Source organism: Tyto alba, unplaced genomic scaffold, assembly GCF_018691265.1.
Source record: "Tyto alba isolate M040663 unplaced genomic scaffold, T.alba_DEE_v4.0 Super-Scaffold_21, whole genome shotgun sequence".
Classification (NCBI taxonomy): domain Eukaryota; kingdom Metazoa; phylum Chordata; class Aves; order Strigiformes; family Tytonidae; genus Tyto; species Tyto alba.
Window position 1 is genome coordinate 9611004 of NW_024881295.1, and position 21466 is coordinate 9632469.

At 46.8% G+C, this 21466-nt stretch overlaps 1 protein-coding gene across 1 annotated transcript in view; it reads left to right on the top strand.

Annotated features, from left to right (window-relative positions):
* ITPR2 (inositol 1,4,5-trisphosphate receptor type 2) overlaps positions 1-17752 on the top strand; it is a 272128-nt gene extending 254376 nt beyond the window's left edge. The window contains 2 exon segments of the mRNA XM_042795147.1: positions 12669-12830; positions 14064-17752. Of these exon segments, the coding sequence (XP_042651081.1) occupies positions 12669-12830; positions 14064-14150 (249 nt within the window). The 3' untranslated portion in view covers positions 14151-17752.
* The last annotated feature ends 3714 nt before the right edge of the window (positions 17753-21466 follow it).

A 21466-nucleotide genomic window follows, 5' to 3' on the forward strand; every position in this document is an offset into this window, starting at 1 on the left:
AGGAGAAAGATTGATATCAATGGCAGGTGCTGCAGCGCGGGCAGATTTGCTGTGTGTAGCGAGGGTATGGCGATAACCTTCACCTCCTGCAGCTGACTCGGTGAGGGAATGGCCACGCCATCGCACCATGCCCTTGTCCCCACCACCTCCCTGCACAGCCCCTCACGTTCTTGCTAACTCCTAAAGGGACAGGTCCCAGCACCACCACAACCCTTTCTTTTTGTCTCTTTCCTTTGAAATCAATTCTGAATACGAAGCTGTAATGTCACTGCAAGTTATGGAGTGGAGCCTAAAACTCCCCAAAAGCATATGCATTGAGGCAAAAGTATATTCACTGAGATTTGGGGGTTGTCCCCTCTGAGGTCTGGAATCAGTGGTTTGTTACTACCCAGCACTACTCCTTTTGGACCCTGTGGTATTGTGGCTCGGTTGTAAGCTTAGCTGGATTTCCTCTGTGTTTGAAAGATTTGGCCACCTGTCTGTTGACCAGTATTTAGGCTTCAAAGACTGATTTTGCTATAAAGATGGGTTCTGCCTTGGTAATACAGTGTAGTCACAGCCTCCTTGTCCTCCTTCCAACTTCAGTTCATTCAATTTGCAAATTAAAATAAGTGAGCAGAGTTGGGATCCTGTTTGTTTGTTTGCTGCTGGCCTTAAAGACTCGAGGAGGGGGTCTGGACACGAGGCTGTGTTCCTTGAAACTTGCACATCCCCACAAGCGTGGAGTGGAGGTGTTCCAGCTGGAGCTCCCTCAAGCCGAGCAGTGCTGCTGGCAGGACACGGGCTGCGGTTCGCTGCTGGAATCCACTCCCGCCTTGACCTGCCAGAGACTAGAGCTGTTAACTTTCCAGGCAGCTTGCAAAAGCCATCTTTTATCCCTTTGTTAAAGAAGCATGTGGCCCGGGATGGATCTGTGTGTGGGCAGACCTTTATTCTGTGATTTCAAACGATGGAAAGGCTCTCCAAGGCACTGGGTAGGCACCTACTATTGCGCTTAAAATGCTGGCAGTCACAGTCTCAATTCTCCTGGGACGGGCTGTGTATGGCATTGCTTAATGAAAACTGGACCTTAACTGTGGTCACATAGCGATAAGAAGTTCAACCCCAGAGGAGCAACGTGATGAGCAGATCCCAAAGCGTGTAAACTGAATTCGTTTGATTTCGCTCTATGGGAGAAGCAACAAACACAAAACACTTTAATGCTGTTTGAGAATATTGTTGCAACATTTGAAAACAATTATTGTTCTTTGTGTTACGGTGGTACTACGCTTCTGGCTTCTTGAATGGGAAAGAGACTCCAAAATTGTCCACAGCCAAGGCAGGTAACTGCAGATGCTGAGGAAAGGAAGGACTATGAGTTTGCCCAAAGACATAAGGGCAGTTAGTAAGAGATCAGGGAGGTGAGTTTGAGGTCGTTGCCTCACCAGGAACACCATTTAAAATTAAAGAGGCGTAACTTTGGTTGGACTCAAAACAGCAGTGAGATTCTGTAAGAAGTAAAACAGGGAAAGGCTACAAAAAATGCAGCTCTGCTTCTGAGTTCTCACAGTTCAGAGACAGCAAGATTTGGGGGAGTTGTGAGCAACGTTAGCATGAGCTTGTTTTACAGGGTGTTACAGATATGATGAAGTTACTTGTTTTCTATATCTGTCATGGGAAGAAAAATCCACTGGTCTGCATTACTTTGCATGGATAAGTTTCTGAATTTGCGTAACTTTGGTCTCATTGTGCCATTTATCTTTTGGGATCAGCTTTATGAGATTTGTGTCAGACTTTTCTATTTTGTTGCAAGGCTAGTTCACGGAATCTTCTCTCTTTTTAGTGTGGTGGATGTGTGTATGATAAAAAGCTAAGATTTCATCACCTTTAATAAAAGAGAAGATATATAGCCTAAAGAAATCAGATTAGTTGTAGAGAAAGAAATCAATCAGGTTGGCAAATTGTATCTGTGGGACAAAGTGCAAAATGTTTGTTTCATACAGTATTTATTGAACAAATTTGTTGAGAAGATGGTTAAAAATGCTCTACAGGAAGAAAAAAAAAAAGGGGAACCATTTTGTTCAATTTAAATGACATTGATGTATTTTTTACATCATGAAATCTTGCAATATTACCAACAACAATCCCTGATAAAGTACTTTACACAATTGCCTCACAGGGCATTTTGAGATAAAAGTATATATCGGAGATTGTAAATTGGCTGCATCCGATTTATATATAATGGAACCTACTACAGCCATCCTACAAAATTCAATAGATCAGGAATCACATTGCACTTCTGTGAGTTTGGGGTAGTAGGAGATTTAAAGAGTCTCCAAACAGGCAACTTTAAATCATATTTAATGAACCCTGTGTATTTTATACAGGTGATTAAAATGTTTTGTCTCTGTTTTTCATTTTGCTGGGTGCTGCTGAAGGAAAATTGTAACTCCAGGTTTGTGAAACTGATCATCTGCTTGTTCTCAAGAGAAAATGAGTTTTAATTGAACAGAGCAAACCATATTTAAATGCTGAGCTGAAAAAAAAAAAAAAAAAAAAAAAAAGAAAAAGCAGATCTGTACAGAGGATCCATTTCAATATTTTCCTAGCAATGCGAGCAAGAGCACTAAAATAAAATGTAGTATAGGCAGATAAAGGTTCACAAAGTACCATGGTGGTTTTTAATTTTATTGATCTATTCTTGCAGCCTCTGAAAACAGCACACAGTAGACACAAACCTGAAGGAATAGACGTTTCACCTTGAGGACCCAGTTTTGCTGTTTTCTGCCTATTTCCCAAAGGGAATAAAAGTGCTCCATGATTCCCAGTAGGCAGATGGCACCTTGTGGGATCAGCTGCTCGCCCAGCCACAGCCAGACCTGCCAAGGGGTGTCTCCTTGGCCATCGTGTCCGCGTGGGCAAGGAGTTGTGCTTGCCATGCAGAGCAATGCACAGAACCCACGGGCAAGCATTTGAACAGAGGAAGCAGTTTGAGAGCAGGTTGGTAGTGTTCAGGGCCATAAGGCTGAGAGGTGGCCATTGCTTGGTGGTGTTTTGTCAAGAGACACTTCAAAGAGAAACATAGATCTTTTTCCTCTCCTCTGACTGATACTCGAGTGTGTGCATTTATGCACATGTATGGTATATGCATGATCACACTGTATAGCCTGTCAGTGATAGGTAATAATTCTTATTAAAAAAAAAAAAAAAGTTGTTTTTTAAATTGTCCTTTCATACCACACCATGTTCAAAGTACATCAGAGTCAAAATGGACCCAAAGCAGAAACATTCAGATCAGGATTCAAAATGCCTCGACTCTGGCAGTATCCTAAACCAGAACAATCGCGCTGCAATCAGCGAAGCTCTGCCTGTGTAAAGCTGAGAACAAGGTCAAGTCCTGAGCCTCTGAAAAATGAGTCTCCAGCTGAGTCTTTATATTTCCAAAAGATTCTGTTACACCAAATTGAAGCTAAAGCTAGGAAATGGACAGTACTTGCAAAACACAAGGTGACAGAACCGGAGAATTAAAGCTAAATGTGAAAAAAAAAAAAAACATAAATTTCAACAAGTATGCACCTGAATCCTGTGCTACAAAAGGTATGAGGTAGAGGTCATGGTTTGGAATTTAACCGCGGAGTTAGGCCCTGATCCACTGGATCAAACCAGCACTTACGTTGACAAAAATATGTCAAAATTTGTGGAGTCCTTACCAGCTGAATGGTTAAGTACGTCTCTGAGGAGCAGACATCATCTCTGTCCCCGGCAGTGGCATAATACTGTAGGGTAAATCTTACATGGCAGTGGGATTAGCGCTGCTGGCCTTTGGAGTTCAGTATCTGGAATGCACCTGCTAGCGTGTTTTGCAAAAGAAAATCAGTATTAAAAGAAGGGGGGCTTCAGCATGCTAGTGCAAGCAGCGTGGTGGTGTGTGGTTCGGAATGGCAAGGGGCTGGAGAAGCATCGTAATTCTGTTCACTTTAAACACAGTCAACGGGAAGCAGAAATACCATTACCATCCAGCTAGGCGTGAGCCACTCCGGCAAACGAACGGTGGATTTGCTGAAATGATGTCGGGAGCAGCAGGGGACGGAGAGGGAGAAAGAAGTTAGAGCTGGAGGCATTCTGGTGGTGGCGGGGGGGCTGCCTGAGCATCCCGGCCCCTCACCGATGACGGGGCTGCCCTACCCGGCGCGGCACTAAGAGCCCCGGCTCTCGGCGCTGGGGGAGCCGAGCCTGCGGGATTCGACAGCAGCACCGCCGCGGGCTGGGAGGGGAGAGACGGGGAGCTGCCAGGTGCCTGGGCGCTGAGGCTGCCGTTGCGTTACGCTGTGCTTCCCCCACCGAGACAGCTGGAACTGAACCAGAGCCTCCCATGCTGCCATTAAATGGTTCTTTTTTTAAGGACATGTGCACTTAATGTCAGAATATTGAAACCATACCCACGTGAATAAAGTTAGCAAGCCAGTGATTCATTGCTGTTTCAAATCTCTATCTAGCCACAGTAAATTTCTGCCTAGTAGTGACAGTCTGTGTTCACATGCAGCTATGATTTACAGTTCTGTGTTTTGTATCAACAACATCTGCTTAACAAAAGAAAAAAAAAATAAGCCAAGAACATTTATTTTCTAATCTCTGTACCAGATGTTGTTTCATTATGCACAAGATCCAGGGATTGTATCAGAAATAATTTTATTATTTTAAATGAATAATCTGAAGTGTTTTTCCTAAAGCATGTCCCGTAACCACTAACAACATAAAAACATAGAAATGTGGAAATGTAAACTTGTGTTTTGCACAAATCTATAACTATATCTATTCTAAGGGCACAAATACTACGCACCAAATCCTAGCTTCAGGTGGTAGTGTTGGGATTCTTGAAGATTTGCAGAGGAGACTATCAATTCTCAGGATTATGGCAGAGATAAGGTGGCAGAGAGCGATTGAAACAGCAGAAGAAATCAACGGTTGAGAAATGAACATGTGCCGCGGGGAAGGGAAGACACGAGAAGCAGACGTGGCTTCAAGGAGAGTAGTGCTGGGGTGGGATCCAAGCGTGGGCCCTCCGAGCACGCAGCAGTTGTGCCGGGCAGCTCCCCTGAGCCGCGGGCCGGCCAGCCGCGCTCCTGGCACAGCCGCGGGTCCCCCGGGGGCCCAGCTGGGGGGTGGCCCGAAGGTGCCGTCTTGGCGCGCTGGTGACAAGGCTGCTCAGCTCGGTTTCTGCTTTTCCACCTGCTGGGGGGGAGCTGCTCGGGCTGAAGCAGGATCGCTTCCCCCGACGTGCTGGCCGCGCTCTTGCCGATGCAGACCAGGGCACAGTTGGCCTTTTCCACTGTAAGGGCACACTGCTGCCTCGTGTACTTCCCGTTTGCAAACGGTTTTGCCCACAATAATAGTGCAAGATCACATTCAAACGTACGGTCTCGACTGTAAAAAATTATTTTCATGATCATTTCCATCGCTTGGAGGTAAATGCCAAGTCCTTTAGGTGTGATCAATGAGCAGAAGTTTTGGGGTCTTCGTGCTTGGAAAAGCAGGGTCCTTTACAGAGTTTCAAGCTGAGCATTGAAACTGCCACATACAGCATCAGAGAAAAATCTTTGCAATTTGATGTTTATTATCATTCCTCGCCATAATTTTTGTGGGGATATCACAAGAGGGAATGCTGATACTGAAACACTGAGACATTTATAACTGACTGGCCTGGATATCAGTCTTGAAGAACTCGCAATTATTCAGAATTACAGTGATAGATTCTGTTGCAGCCCTCAGAAACATTCAGCCAAGCTAAAATGAAAGTAAATGCATCAATGCCGCTGCTACAGCAGACGGTGGGTCTGTGTTATGGTTCCAACCTTCTTTCAGGGGGAAGAAGATTTCTATATTTCTCCATGAGCTGTAGAAGCTGTAGCATGTATCAATCCAGTATAGACCCCACCAGACCTATTAGTTTTCTTGTTACATAAAGATTTATCTGTAATTGCTGAGATTTATTTTTATTTTCTTTGAATTACTGTTGTGGATGCATATAGATGCATAACAATTCCTAATTTCCCTCCCTATATTCTTGTACAGCACAGATTGCTTATCAAATACAGTCTTAACATTAAAGTGTCAAACAGGATTTGCAGAAAGCTATTTGGGTTTGTAGTTTAGGATGAACATTTATCAAATTGTGGATTAGCTGAATCATGCACTGAACCAAATTATTATTGTCTGTGATTAAATCACAAAGTGGTTATTGCCCTGTGTCATCTAAAGCACAAGATAGTTTAAATCTTTAAAATCCCTTTTTAAGGTGGCTATAGGAGCTACATAACTACAGACCGTTAGGACCAGACTGTCCCTAGGCAGAAAAATAATAGCTTTCAAAAGGTCGTTTGGACTGATCACTCTCTGCTTATACGGGCAACAGATCCGGGAAGGGAATGGATAGACTTATTTACATTTCAGACATACAGAATAGTTTCTCAGTACATAGATCTCTTTGTACCCAGCGCTAAAGTATTTATTCAAGGTGCTGGCTCAAAAAAGAGGAGCGAACAGCCTGTTCGTTCTCGCGCCTGGAAGGACAGGAGCTGCCTGCCGAAGAGCCGCAGTGCCCACGGTTTGCCCTCACGCCGAGGCAGCGGGCACGGCAGCGGCTCCCCTCAGCGCCGGCGCAGCGGGGTTTCACCACCCCGAGGGGCATACGGGAGGCTGCGGTCTCTCCGAAGCTGTCGGAGGAGGCTTTTGCCCGGCTGCCGCGGCGCTTGCCGTTCATTGCAGGCCAACGAACGTGTGTTGCAGGGTGGGATGCCACGACCCGCCCGGCGCAGCCCACCGAGGCGCCGGTAGCAAACCGACATGACGACGTCCGTGCTCCTCTTGTGCACCCTTCAGGCACCGTCTCGCTGAGGAGCTCGGAGGGCCTTAAGCGCCCTTGTTTGCTCAGCCTTGTTATTAGGTAACAAATAACCCTCCTGACGGCTGTCTCACTCGCCTGGCTGAGTCACCAAGGAGCGAACGATCTGTGCCAGGCGGGGGAACGGTGGGCTGGGGGACGTGGAGGCCTGTCTCCTGCTCTGATGCATGCAGCTGGGGAGGTCACAACCCAGGAGGAGTCATGAGCAGTCCTCGCCGCTTTTCCTTTTGAATAGATAGGAGGGAAGTCCCAAAATGGCTTGTTTTCATGTTGCAACAGGAGATCACGGGGTAGAAAGGGCTGAGAGTCACTGCATTAGAGCCTGCTGGAGAAATGAAAGTCTGGTACAGCTGACGGTGGCGTGGCACTCTGAGCCCACGGCAGTGGCACCGGCAGAAAGCATCCATTAGGCTGCCTTCGCTCCTCTACTTCATCCCCCTTGTCCTACTCTTTGACCTATTTTCTCTCATTGTTATATAGTAATCTATTTTTTAAAGGCTCAGCCCAGTCTTTCCCGCTGGTTGCAGCTGATCCATCTTGCTGCTAGCCTGTGAAACCAGCACCTCCTAAAGAAACATCCCTCTGCCAATTACTCCGGAGGCATGGATTCAGCTCAGCGTGAGAGCTCAACTGAAGCCAGTTGGCTGTGCCAACAGGACAGGGGTGGCTCGAGAGAGACTCTGTGCAAAGTATAGGAACTCTAAACAAATTTCTCCAGTTTCTTCTCCATCCATGGCCCAGCCGGACCCACAAAGTCAGAAAAATAGCAATGTTTTACCAAAGGGAGGACTTAGCCCATAGTTCTGCTCTCCCTCTGGAAAGCCCACAGAAGGGAATGAAAAAGTCGCTTAGAGAACTCCAGGAGAGAAACACAGACTTTTGCTCTGAGTATGCCTCTCTGAGAAGAAGGGCTTGAGGTTTCTCAGAAAACGCAAATAGCAAATCCTCTAAGCCCTGTGCTTTCTCAGGCATGTGCCCTCGCCGTCAGCACCTCTCATCTATGTGTGCCCAGAGTACCTTGCACAGAGGTGTTCGCCCCGGGTGAGCTGTGATTCCCGCTGGAGCCCCGCCAGCCGAAGGGGGAGGATGGAGGGAGCGAGCATGCTGGATCACCACACGAAATGTCTGCTCTGCTTGTGTGCAGTCTCCTTGGCCCGCAGCCTTTTGGCTAGCCCCACCTGCTGCATTTTTTTTTTTTTTTTTTTTTTTTTTTTTTTCCCCCAGCTGAACTGACAGAGAAGAGGCTGCGGCTCCTTTCTGTCCCTACAGCCTTCCTGTCTGGCTGACTCTGTGCCCTGTAGACAGATGTATACTTCAATATGAATTTTGCGAGGCACACGTTATGCTTGCAGAGGGAGTGTGGAGCGGGAAGATGCTGTGATCCGTAGGTGGGCTGCTGTGGTCGGGCTGCGGATAGCTGCTATCCTGTGCAAGAATGAAATAACAGTAACAATATACCGTGTTCAGCCCCAGTTGTTTAGAAAGAAGATTTCAGTACATTTTAACAATTAATTCTGTGTCCAGGCAGCTACTTAGTTTTAAAGCATCGCATCCCCATACCTCACTCTCTGTGAGCTCATTTATGCTTGAGTTGTGTCACCTTGCGCTAACCTGGTGTCTGTTGAGTCCTGTGACAGCTCTTTGCCCTGCTCCCTGCCAGCAGCCTCCTTCCCTAATCCAGATTGCCGCTCGATCCCAAGCAGGCTTCAAGATGTCCGAGTGAATGCTATCCTGGGCGAAATGGTGGGATTTCTAAGAGGAATAGCTAAGGCATGACAGGTAACACCCTGCAAAATCCCACCCCTGCACCAGTCAAATAAGGCGAAGCAGGAGCGCACCTGCAGGGTAGATGAGGCACGTTACAGCTTTAACGTGTGTTAGTTGGTCAAGGTGAACCCTGAACTGAGCCCATAAACATTTAAGTCCCAGAACAAATGTTTGGGGTTGTACAAACATGTTAACTACCTCCAGTTAATTGGCAAGCAATTACCTTGAAGTAAAAATAGCTTTCCCATAGCTGAGCAGTCACAGAGTACCTGTCCCTCTGTGAACACTTACATATCACTAAAATTTTCAGCAGAGGAGCCTTGTCCAATTTGCCTTCTGGATCCTGGCAGGTGTGTGATCAGAAGTTTTTTGTCCCCAGCAGCAATTGCTGTTTGTTTGTGGTATAGACTCAGCAAACAGGGCTGTGCACCAGAGCTAATGTTCATTAAAGTTCTGCAGCTCATAATGCAATGAAAAAATAATATTATATTGACCAGCAAAAGCATGCAGTTCATCAAGGGAATATACCTACTGTGCGCACTATAATGGAACTCTCAGTGAAAGCTAGATGATTATTTTTAACTTAAAGACAGGTTGGCAGGCTAGAATGTGTTTCCTACTGACCTACTGAATTTTTAGTCTTTCTGATACACAACTGTGACAAAGATTACACAGCTGGACTGGTTTTCATTAGATGTATATGCAGTTGAGAACCAAGAAGCAAAGTCCTGCCTGCACCCAACACAGCACTACCAAGTGAGAGACTGGTGGTCAGCTGTTTGATTTGTTGCCTCTCTGCTGCTAGGAAGAGCTATAGAAGTCAGTAGCATCTTTTCATGAGTTCTCCATTCCATGCAAACCCATCAGCTTCTCTCAGAACTTGGATTGATTCCTTGCTTGATCCTCCACAGTATTTTGGCCAGAAATGCCCAGATCTTCTTGGTCTGTAACTAAACCACAACTGGGTTTCTTTCTTGGGAGATGCTGGGAAGGCAAAGCTGGGCACACGCGAATGAGTGGCGTCTGTCACTGAGCTCCTGTGATGCTGGGGCTCGTGGTGGCTGAGTGAGCTGGCACGTGGTTCAGCTGAGGAGCTGCCATCATCACCACGGTGTCGCTTGGCAGCGGGCGAGGTGCTGTGCGCTCTGTCCCTGTCTTCACCTGATCCTGGTCATCCCTCTTCCCAGACAGTGTAATGTCGTGCTGAGGAGGAGGGAAGCAGGTGATATATGGGGAGCCTCCAGAGGGGCGAGCCCACTGAGCCGGGATGTCTGGCATCCGCACGGACTCGTGTGGTGTTCCTCTGGAGGCTACAGTGCGGTGGAGGGTCAGTCCACAGAAATCTTTCCGAGGCAGTTGGTGGTCTCTGCCTTGCGTCTTAAAGGAGCGAAGGAGTGGCAGATGGAAAACAAAACTAGCGAAGTGCATTTCACAATCCTGGCAGCGGTACTCGGCAAACACAAGAACTGCAGTGATGGAGTCTCAGATTGCTCTCCTTGTGCAGCCTGGCTTTAAAAACTTTGGCGTTATGGTGAGCCTTGCCAAAAGGGGCTCCTGGCCCCTCAGGTGGCTCCTATGGCCATGCGGCCTTGCGTTTGGTGTCTTCAGGTGCTTCAAGCAAGAGAAGCTGTAATGGGTGCAGATACCACTGCTTTCCAGGAAATACTCAGACACAAGTGCAGCTCTGTTTGCTGTAACTCCTTTGAATTCACTTTCTGTGCCTGTAGTGGCAGACAAATTTGCTGGCAAACATTTTGCAAAAAAAAGGCATTGATCCAGAAAGGCACTGTGCACAAACTAAGCTTAGTATAAATGAGTACACCTGTGCTTAATGCTAGGCACGTGATGAATGCTCTGCTAGATCCTAGCCAAAATAAATTTAAAATAAATATCAGAGCATACTTGTGGAAAATGAATGCTGGTCTTGTAAGCAGAAACGCATGCAGCAGAAATAGGAGTCTCCTGCTCCGTGTGTCCGCTGGGGATATCCAGCAGGGAGGGTCACGTGCGCTCCTCTCGAGCTCACCAGCTCTGCTGGTGAAAACAGGTTTTGATTTGAATGAGTTATGACCCATTGAAAATGGCATCATGCGTAACCACAGTAAATTGTCATAATGAGATCACGAGGCTCAAAAAAGTGGGCAGCAAGGAAAGAGGCCTCATTCCACCAGCGTACACGGCTGACTGAGCCCTGGGCTGCAAACTGCAACGGCGGGGCATGGTCTTATTCCCCAAACATCTTGTCGATTTAGCGACAGGACCAGAGGTTGCACAGCCAGACAAAAACTCATTAGAAGTTTTGAGTTAAAAAGAAGAAAACAAGCCAAAATTTGTATGGCTTTGCATTTAGTTTTATCCAGGGTAACAGAGGGGACTGGGCCTACGCAAATAGTGGAAAAACATGAATACCGCAAGTGCTTCCATGCTTATCGAGGGTTAGTTCGGTTGTTTCTAAACCATGTTGCTGTAGGAGGGGAAGGTTTGGTGGTCAGGTCAGAGCACTACAAAGTTGAAAGCAACTCTCTCTCTGGAAGCATGATAAAGCTGTATTCACTTGGCACATCCGCGGGCTCACAGCTCTGCCAGGCCAGCCCGTGTGGACCCTGCTCACGTACGGCTGCCCTGGGCTGCCCAGCTGTAAATACTGCAGAATCATCGCTGGCTTTTTTCTTTTCATGGTGAGGCAAAGTCTGGGATTACAGTAAGTTTGGTACATTTAAAACTTTACCAAATGCCAATCACGGGTAACATAAGTAGCACAGCTCTTGCCTGCCAGGAGTCTTGTAGGTGGACTTCTGTAAAGAACTAATTTTCTTTCCTCCTTTTCTTCATTTCTCCTTTTCTTTTTGATATAGTGCTATTTGTGTGGGGCCATTCACGGCTCAGGAGACTGGAAAAAACACACTTCAACTCATTCTGTTTCTCTTCTAAAGTTATCAAGTGCACGTGTCCATAGAGGCCCGTTGCAAAACACCGTGCATATGACCTAACCACATCCTCCCACTACCCCCAAGGTGGAGGGCAGAGGTGCCCTGATGTAATGCATCACCAGCTACAGGACCTGTTTCCTTTGTCTCATGCCTTGAGGCAAGCCAGGTTGCTTGCCACATGGTTGCCACTCCTCCTAGGCTTGCACCCTTCAGCATCCTCTGTCTGTTACGCTTTGCGCATAAATATCTGTTCTGTGCCTGTGAACCACGGAGGCAATTCAGGCTCATGCTGATACGCAGCACCTTCCTGACTCATATCATCTATTTACAGTACTTTTATTATGATTAAATTCATAGCCTGAGTCCATTAATAGAGAAACACCCAATTCAGTGCTCTTCCATGCAGTGCTTGATCCTTAACAGATTAGCCCTTGGCCATGGGTTTGTGCTTGCATTTACCTAAGGTATACAATCCGTATACCATGCTGAAGCCTAAGCCATTCCCAGTACCCCAAATCTTCTGCTGCGGGCAGCTGCATGCAAGGTCCCTCTGCTCTTGCAGTAGGCACACTCCAGGCCAGTTTGGAGAGGACTCTGCCTTGTCTTGTTTTCCTGATGTTGGCTCGCTGACATTGCTGCAAGGACAGCCGAAATAGATGGAGGCCAGCCAAGCTGAAAAGACAGTGGGGGAATGTGTCCCTGCATACACTTAAGAGGAAAGCACAGGGAGCGCTCGGGCTCTCCTGGTGCTAGTGTGCCAGAGAAGTCCCCCCGGAGCTGACCCAGCGGGTGTTTCTGCGTGCCAGAGCCACGGATGGATGGATGGATGTGCCAACACAGCCCACGCTGCAGTACAGGTGCAGTTGTGGAGAACCGAGATTTTCCAGTCAGTGCCTTCTTTGTCGCTAAGGAGAACCGAGAATAAAAATGCTTGTGTAAAATACTTTCTGAATTTACTGCATCTTAAGTTCACTTGCTGTGTGTCATCCAGTGAGTAGAAGTCCTGAGTTTTCATTCTCCAGTCTCGTCTCAGCTAAGTAGCACTGTATAAACCCCTACTAACGTTACTAATTTTTCTAATACCCATGTAGGAGAAGAATTTGGACTGGTTCCCTCGGATGAGAGCCATGTCCCTGGTTAGCAATGAAGGCGACAGTGAGCAAAACGAAATCAGGAACCTGCAAGAGAGGCTGGAGTCAACCATGAGCCTTGTAAAGCAGCTTTCCGGTCAGCTTGCCGAGCTCAAGGAACAGGTGAGTACTCTGCAGTGGGTAGCAACGTGAGCGCGTGTGGGTGAACGCGCTAGCTTTCATCAGGTCACAGTCAGGACAGTGTTACAAAAGAGACTTTTGTCTTGGAAAGGTTTTATCTTTCCCTCCAGTAAGCTTTCTGAGTAGATACACTGATACGGGTTTGGAATGAAATTGTACTCTATTAGCAACAGCAGAGAACAGGTAAGGAGAAAAGCCAAGGGGGAATTAGTTATTAAATCCTCCCAGTGAGTGTGTGAGGACAGAGGGAAAACTGCAGAAGCAATGATGGGCTTTGCATATGCAGGTACTGCATAACCTGGCAATAAAAAAAGCGTAGCATCAGAAATAGCTGTGTACTGATGGGAATCAGTAGAAAAGCTTTCTGAATCCGATACTTGGATTTTTTTCCCCCAGTAAGAATATCAGCGGTGCTGTTGCAAAAACAATTTGCTGAGCCTGTTGCTTTGATGGTGTCACCCTTGTCTTTGTGCCACTCCTGCTGCTCCCCGCTCTCTCCTGTGTGGAGCACAAGCTGCTGGCCTCCCTTAAAGCCCTGCTCCTGCCTAAACCACCTTACATGTTTTCTCTCACCTCAGGATCAAAAGGCCAGCTCCTTTTTTGTTAGAGATGCTGGTCACCTCTGGTTTGCTCATGATGGTTTCAAAAAAGCATTTGTGTTTTCTTTAAGGGAAGCACTTCAGTGGCATCAACAGAGTTATCTAATTATCCCCCTCCAAATCCCTCCTTAAAACTCTTCTCCCCTGTGAAAAACTCGACAAAGGTTTAGGCTGGATGTGCTGAGACCATTGCTTATTGTGCTTACCCATCCCAGCCTGGTGGGTGTTTTTTCATCCCCCTCTGGCTGAATCTATTCTCTCCTAGCTTAAATTTAAACTCGCTGCAGCTGGGACCGTCTTTTAATTCTGTGATTGTACAGCACCAAGTGCAAATGCTGACCCTCTGCAGGGCTACACAACTTGATAGCAGTGCAAATAATACACTGTAAGACCTGCCGCTGGATAAGAATAATGTACAAATGAGAATAAAATGTCCTTACTTTGCAGGAAACAGATCTCCCACTTCAAAGGCCTCTCTTACTTGTAATTTTCAATGCTGAAGGAAAGAATTCCACTCCCTGTTGTTTTGCTTATATGTATCTTGTTCTGTGACTGCTAAATAATAGTAAAAAGAAAAAAAAATCTCAACTCATCTTTCTCTGCCTTTCCACCTTAGATGACAGAACAAAGGAAGAATAAGCAGAGGCTGGGCTTTCTTGGATCAAACACACCCCATGTGAATCATCACATGCCACCACCCTGATACCACGGGGAGAAGCCGTGACTAGCCTTTCATCAGTATTCCTGCTTTATTATAGAATAAAAAACTGAGATTGAGAGGAGTGAACAGTGCCTATTGTTACAAAGTTAAAAACAACCAAGTGCCAAGATGTTAAGTGGTTTAGCTCTGGGAACAATTTGTAGCTGTTTTTCATGGTTGAAAGGGACCACAACCTAGAATGGGAGAGATGCAAGGGAGCTCGTTTGTGTTTGTTCACGGGGCCCCGACTCAGCTGCAACGTTTGCGCCCTGCAACGCGGTGGCTCCGGCGGCAGCTGACGTGTGCGACGGAGCCCGGGGCAGCGTGTGGCCGCGTCCTCAGAGCTGCCTTCACACTTCTCCCTAAAGCGCCGGGAAAACCAAGAGGAGCAGAAGAAGGAGAAATGTTTATGAACGCGAATACAGCCGCCCGGTTCAGGATCGATAGAAGTTGTTTTGTGGCTTATTTGCCGGATAGCAACATTAGTCATATTCGCTTGGCATTTACTATTTTTTAATTACCATAAATATGTCAGTTGAATAAGCAATAATGTTGCTTCAAGTAACTTCTGCTAGGAGGGAAAGGGGAGAAACCTCAAAAGACTGGAAAAAATAAAAAAAAAAAAAAAAGAAGGAAAAAAATAGAAAAAGAGTTGCAAAGAGAAACATTAGCGCTTTTGAATTTTAGCTGTCACCATGCAATTTCTTATTTATAACATGGAGCACAATGGATCTACAGCTGTGGGAATGTTATGCACATAACACTGACAACATAACTGGAAGTGATTTCTTTCTCCTGGCTTCAGATGTTCTCGATTAATGTGGCCGTGAGATTTCACATACTGAGGAGTTAAACTGTGTTTTAAATTCAAGTTCCAACGGAGGATTCAGGAAAAAAGAAAATATACCTGTAGTTTGAAGTGTGTATGGGATTTTATTTTTTTAAAAAAGCTTAGAAATATCTTTCTGTATGGAGTTGTAATGGTGTCATTACCTTCCATAAACTCATCTTCAGCGAGAGTTGACTTGAGTAAATAAGCACCATATTCTGCCAGCTTTCTTCTGAGCTAAAGATCATGGGCTTTGGGCTTATGCCTTTACCTGCCATTCCTGCTTTCAAGGGCTCGCAGGACCGGCCTGGCTGGTGGGGAGCAGGGGGGGGCAATGCCAGAGGAGCTTCTTCCAGCTCTGGGCTCTACAAAAGGTGGCAGCCAAGTCAGCTGTGCAGGTTTCTGCTGTATCCTGTATTTCTTGGGATGGCTTTAAAATGAAAGTTACAGGGTTTCCACAGAGCCCAAGAGGGCTCTTCTCTCTCTTAGGAGATTTGGGGAGCACAAATGGGAGTTGCGGTCCCAGTTCACTTTCATTTTCAGTGGGTTTTGGGTACCTAGTTGTCCTCAAAGCATTTGAAAATGCACCTCTGTTACATGGAGTCACTTTTTGAACCAAAATATTTTTGCAATGATTTTCCCCCTGTAACATTTCCATTCTGCTATAACAGACATTTTGATCAAAGGTGAAAATAGTATTGGCTCCACTATTTCTGGTTTCTCCCTGAAGAAATGCTGTTGTCTTACTTAAGGCACAATTCAAACCAACAGACCTAGAGTAAAGGGAAGGAAGGGGCAGTTCTTCATCCCAAATTCAAACCTGTTCTTGGAAGCCATCTCTTTTTTTGTGCCAGTGTGGTGACTGAGATAAAAATAATATACTTTAGGGTCTGATTCTTCTACAATTAGAACATTTCCCATTGGCTTCAACTGTGTCCTTCAAAAATACTGTGTGGAAAGCAGTGTATTTGTGTATTTTATGGACAGAAAATCTCTTTCTGTTGACTTTCCTTTAGTCCACAGAGCATCCAGTTGTGAGAGGTGATGGCCATTTCCAGCTTTAGGGTCTAATTTTCCTGTAAGACATTCTCCCAGATCCAACTAGCGCTCTTCCTCCATGTGCTCAGGTGAAGGTGAAGTGGTGGTTATCAGAAATGGCACAAGGCAATGAAGGTGAGTGTTGGGAGACTCAATTTTCTACAACTCCTCTGCCAGTGGGCTTGCAGCCTCACTGCTGCCAGACATCATCTGCTTCCCAGTCAGAGGGAGCTGGGTAGAGCTGGCTGATGCTGTGTGTTTGCTTCCGAGGCTGGAGTAACCTTTTCTGCTCCAAAGAGCAACAGCCTGGTCTGTGGAGAGCGGAGCAGATGCGGCTGTGGCATGGGGAGCTGATGGTAGGAAAGCTGCTAGGTCAAAGCAGAGCACAGAAAAGCAGTTGTCTTTGATGAATGACTGAGATATTTTAGGAATAAAGCTTGGAGTGTGCCTTTCCTTCATGCTTACTGTGTATGAGGTCTCGATGCTACTTCTCCAGCATCGCTGTGGTGGTAAAAACCCCTTCTGCAAGCCTCGCCTGGCAGCGAGGATGAGGCTTCGTGTGCCAATTTAGTGCTCAGCACCAAGAGACTTGCAGTGAATTGATTCCAGGAGTTTGCATCAGCCACACGCTGTGCAGTAACCAGTCACCAGTGTAGGATAAAGCCAGATTTGCCTCTCTGACTAGACCTGTTGTACATCAGGAAGCCAAAGGAGTTGCACGCAAACATAAAATCAGCAGTAAGTTGGTAGAGGATCAGACCGTGCAGCTGTATTAATTCAAATTAGTTTATGCAGTTCATCAGATCTAGTCACAGCTTCTGTTTCAACAGCAATTTCCTCTTCCTCACACATGTGCTTATTAGAGGCATAAAGCACAGTTTAATGATAAGATAAATTAAGCGATTGCTATTTATTGGGGGGTGGGCGGTTGGCTAATGCTGGAAGTGGTTGGCACTTTTCTTGTTTACACTCAGAAAAAGCAGCTGAACCGCTGCACACCAAGGGAGGTTTCTGCTGTTGGAGCTGGAAAAGCTTGAGACTCGATGCATTTGTGCCCTGAGCTCAGGCCTGCAGCTGCACGCTGCTGGTGCCCTCTCTGTCTCGTGCCCCAAGTGACGTCCCCAAGGCTCAAGAGCCCAAATACTGCTCTTCAGAAGGGAGAGCTACAAGGTCAAAAATTAAGAGCTAACAGGTGCTGATTAGCCTTTGCCACCGGACCTTTCTGCTGTTGATAGCTTCCAGGAGAGACCTCCATAATCAATAACAGTAGGTGATGCTACTTGCACAGATTGTAAATATATTTCACTGAGCGTTTTGGTGTTTTTGCTGGTTCTGCCAAAGCTTAGGCCCTGCCCTGCAGCTCTCATCCAAGTGAGCAACCTGTAGACTTGCAAGTGGTAACTTAAACAGGAGACTTCTTTTGTGAATAATAGTTGCAGGGCCAGAGCCCAAGCCTTAAAGATTGTGAAATAGACCCATCAATGAGTTTATAACAAAAATCATTGTTTTATACATATATTTATATGTATATCTTTGTTTAATGCAGCTGGAGTGTCCTCTTCTTGGGCAAGCATCATTTACCTATTTATATGAAATGATTGCAAAGAAGTTAAAACATCTAAGAGCTTTTAATGCCTTAGAGGGATTTACAAATACAAGCTCCCTGACAGTTAAAATCTACTTAAGTAAATATGTCCATTGCTGCTGAATGTAACTTTTAATAAAGTGTGACATTTTATATATGTCTGTCTCATTCTTGGTGCCAAGGTGTGGGGAAATGTGTGTTGCTGAATTGAAGGCTGCTGGGAAGCCCCGGTTGGTTGCCTTGCATGGCAGACCAGGCTGTGGGTATGCATCCGTCTTCTAAGCGACAAAGCAGATGGCATCAGTACAGTCCTGAATGGACGGAGGCTGGATCCAGCACTGAAAGCGAAGATTTGTTTTATTTCAGGCGCAAATTGTTCCATTCCGGAGAAAGGGGTCGGATTGCCGCCTGTCCTGAAGGTGGGGTGACAGTTAGGTGTGTCATTTGCTCGAGTGCTTTGTGTTTAGTCGGTAATGGGCAGGCCAGGGGCAGCCCCGGATGGAGGTGGGCAGACGCGGGGGGCTGTGATGGATGCGAGTGTCCCGGCTGGAGAGGCACAGGCTCGGGCTGAACAGCCGCAGGGTTTCCTGCGGGTGCTGGTGCCTGAGGCACGTTAGCCCTCGCTGCCTCCCCCGGGTCCGACGTGGGGAGTCGGCGGCTCGCTGCGAGGCCTCGAGCACCCCGAGCATCACGTATCGCCGTCAGCGGGGGCGAGGTGACACCCCGTCCCCGTGCACCTGGGGGAGCAGCGGGGCAGCGCCGCCGGCGCTGGCGGCTGGCCGTGCTGGGGTGCAGCGGGGAGCAGGCGTTACGCACACGCCTGTGCCTGCTCGTGCCGGGGACCCGTGCCTCCAACAGGCAACGGCCTGTCAAGACACAACGGCTCCTGGTGCTCAGGAGCCTCTCGCTGCCCGTTACACATTCCTGGTGCCAGCCCAGGACTTGAATTTTGGAAACCCAGCCCTCACACGATACAGGTGCAGAGGTTCAAGGCTTGAAGGCTTGATGTGACTTCTCTTACTAGGGTGCAGGCTTTTGCGTGTGTGAGTTTTTTGGTCCTTTTTTTTTTTTTTTCACGTTTTCAGTGTAGCTTCTTCAGGCAGCACGTTGACAGAGAGACCGGGGGTTTCCCCTCTCTTCTAAGTGGAAGGACTGAGGAAGACAAACAGCCCCAAACCACTGTCTCTCTCACCTGAGACAACTCGGGCTGAGGAAATCTGAGGTCTTGTGAAAATAGGAAGCACCCTGTGACAGAAGAACTACAACATTTGGTTCTTTGTTGGGGTTTTTTTGTTGTTGGTTGTTTTTTTTTTTTCCAGCTGTGCTTATTACAGAAAGTCAATATTTATGAGGAAAGGAATGAGGCGTCTTGTTAGTGAGAAAAAGTGTGCTAATTAATTAATAAGAAAAATCCTATTAAACAGAGCATGCTGTTACTTCTGTGCATGTTATACCAGCCTGCTGAGGTTCTGAGTAGAATTAACTATCTTTTATATTCTCTGGTATGACTTTAAGGTTAAATAGAAAGGAGCTTGTTTGCTACTAGGTTTCTTAGATTGTTCTGCAAAAAGGATGTCCTAAGAGAAAATGGGGCCTCATATAGTAAACTTTCAACCTAATATTACAGTCATATTTAAAAATAAAAAGCTCACAAAACAGAATTAAGCTCCTAAGCCCAAGTGGGAGCAGTTTTGCATGCAGAACTGAGAACCTAATGCTGAGGCTTCTCTTTTTAAAAATGTTTTCCCCAAAGGTGCATTTTAATTCAACAGGCATTTCAAGGAGCAAACATCTCCCTTGGCATCAGCCACACAGACATCAGCAGGCTCACGCTGGTGTGGCCTACGAGCAAATTCGGCTCCTCCATTTCTACCGTCACTGCTGCTGCGACAAAAGCATCTGCAGGCGAGGATGTTTTCTTTGGAAAGAGCATGCTTGTTTTCTGGGGATGGTTGCCAAGTTTATTTTAAAGCGGAGAAAACTGAGATTTAAGGCTGCTAACCTCTCTGCTGTCCCGGGATGCCCGCAGGAGCGACCGGCAGCGTGGCTCCTGTTTGCAGGCACCCATACTGAGCATCATGTATTTGCACAAAATCACCCCAAACTACTCAAAAGAAACCTGAACTCCGGGGATTTTAGATGTGGAGTAGTGGATTGCTATCATTGGTTCACACTTGTCCTCTCTATTTATATGCTGTACTTTTTTAGTCCAAAGCAGGACGCTGCAAGGCACAGGACAAATAATAGCCTCTAGAACTTTGCTATTTCAACGTGTTTCTCTTGTTGCAAACAGCCAACAGTTACCCCTTTTTTGTGCGTGCAGTAGGTTTCTTACTCCATGACACCCATCTCTCCGTGTCTCCACCCTCGTCTGCTGCCGCTCAGGTAAGGTGAGACCTGGGCACATCCAGAACCATGGGCCGTTACCTCAGAAGCCAAACCAATAAGCTAAATCTGTAGCAGCATGATCAAACTGGCAGTGTCTTGTCCTTATGGCTTGAATAACTGTTTAAATGTTGTAGATCATGTTGTCAACTCACACATTCAGTATCTGACTTGGTACAAGCAGGAGGGTTTTTTTAACAGCCCTTCTTGTGGTAAATAATTGCACAATCTTCAACCCCTTGGCTGGAGTTTGAAGCCATCCATAGCCCGTTAAACAAACTGCAGAGATGGCAAAGTTGATACGAAGAGATGAACGGCTTCTGTTCCAATTTTTAACCTAATCCGCTGGAAGAAAACCGTGCCCCGGTGGTGGGAGCCAGCTGAGCTCCATTGCCCGAGCCAGGCTGAGCCCCGGCTCTGCGGGGGCCTGCGGTGGGCGAGGGCACCGTCGCAGCGGTGCCACTGCCGTGGGAAGCGGGGAGCAGGGCCGCTGCGGCGGCCGGCAGCGGGGAGCAGCCGCACGGCCTTTGCCGAGGCAGCACTCGCACCCACGTGCAAGGCTGTGGGGTCACCCGAGGCATTGCTTTACGTGGGCCCCGTCACACACACACCCACCCCCCCACCCCCATTCAAAACCCTGCAATTTCATCCAGATGGCAAGAGCAGTGTGGGGATCCAGTTACAGCCCAAAGGCTCCAAATCCCTTTATAAAATATTCCCTTCTGGCCCCCAAGGTCTGCAACGTGCACTATAGGCTTTGTTCCCAATAACACCGAGTTGCCACGTAAACTGTGGACTCTGGCACGTCGTCATCGTTTTGTGTAATGGCCTTCAACTGTGATATGTCAACCTGAATTTCACAATCCTTTCCTAGGAGCATTTGCTTTTTTACCAAAGATACAAGGGTATGTTCGCTTGCTCCTTCTTCCCCACCCTACCAGCATTACAACACGAAACACCCGGGAACTGTGTTAATTCGAGCACTGTTGCAGAGACCCACAGTTGCGTTCAGCAGGGCACATGGCAACTTTGAAACAGGGCTCAAAAAAACCCCGTTTTCAGTCTTGAGTTGGTGTTGGACGATGGCAGTTGGCTCTGAGTTCTTTGGGTTTTTTTCAAGCCAACTTTGAAGTTGTTTCAGGCCCATTTGTAGCCCACCAGGGAGCTGTAACAGTGGCTTTATCTGGCATGAAAATTTTCACCCTAATTTGATAAAGACAGCAGAATTCTTGGTGCCTCCGAAAAACCCTCCCAACCCTTCATCTTTCTGTTTTAAGAGCTGAGGGTGTATGTGTTATGTATGAGCGTGTGTGGTTTGCGCACACGCAGCTCAATCTGAGGGTATTTGGGAACACTGGCATGCAGAAATAAGGATGGGTTGGCTGCAGACCTAAACAAGCAGAGCAGCTGGTGTTGTGAGCACTGCCATCCCATGGGAAATGCAGATTTTTCTGCCTGTGGCAGGACTTTGCTGCTGGAGAA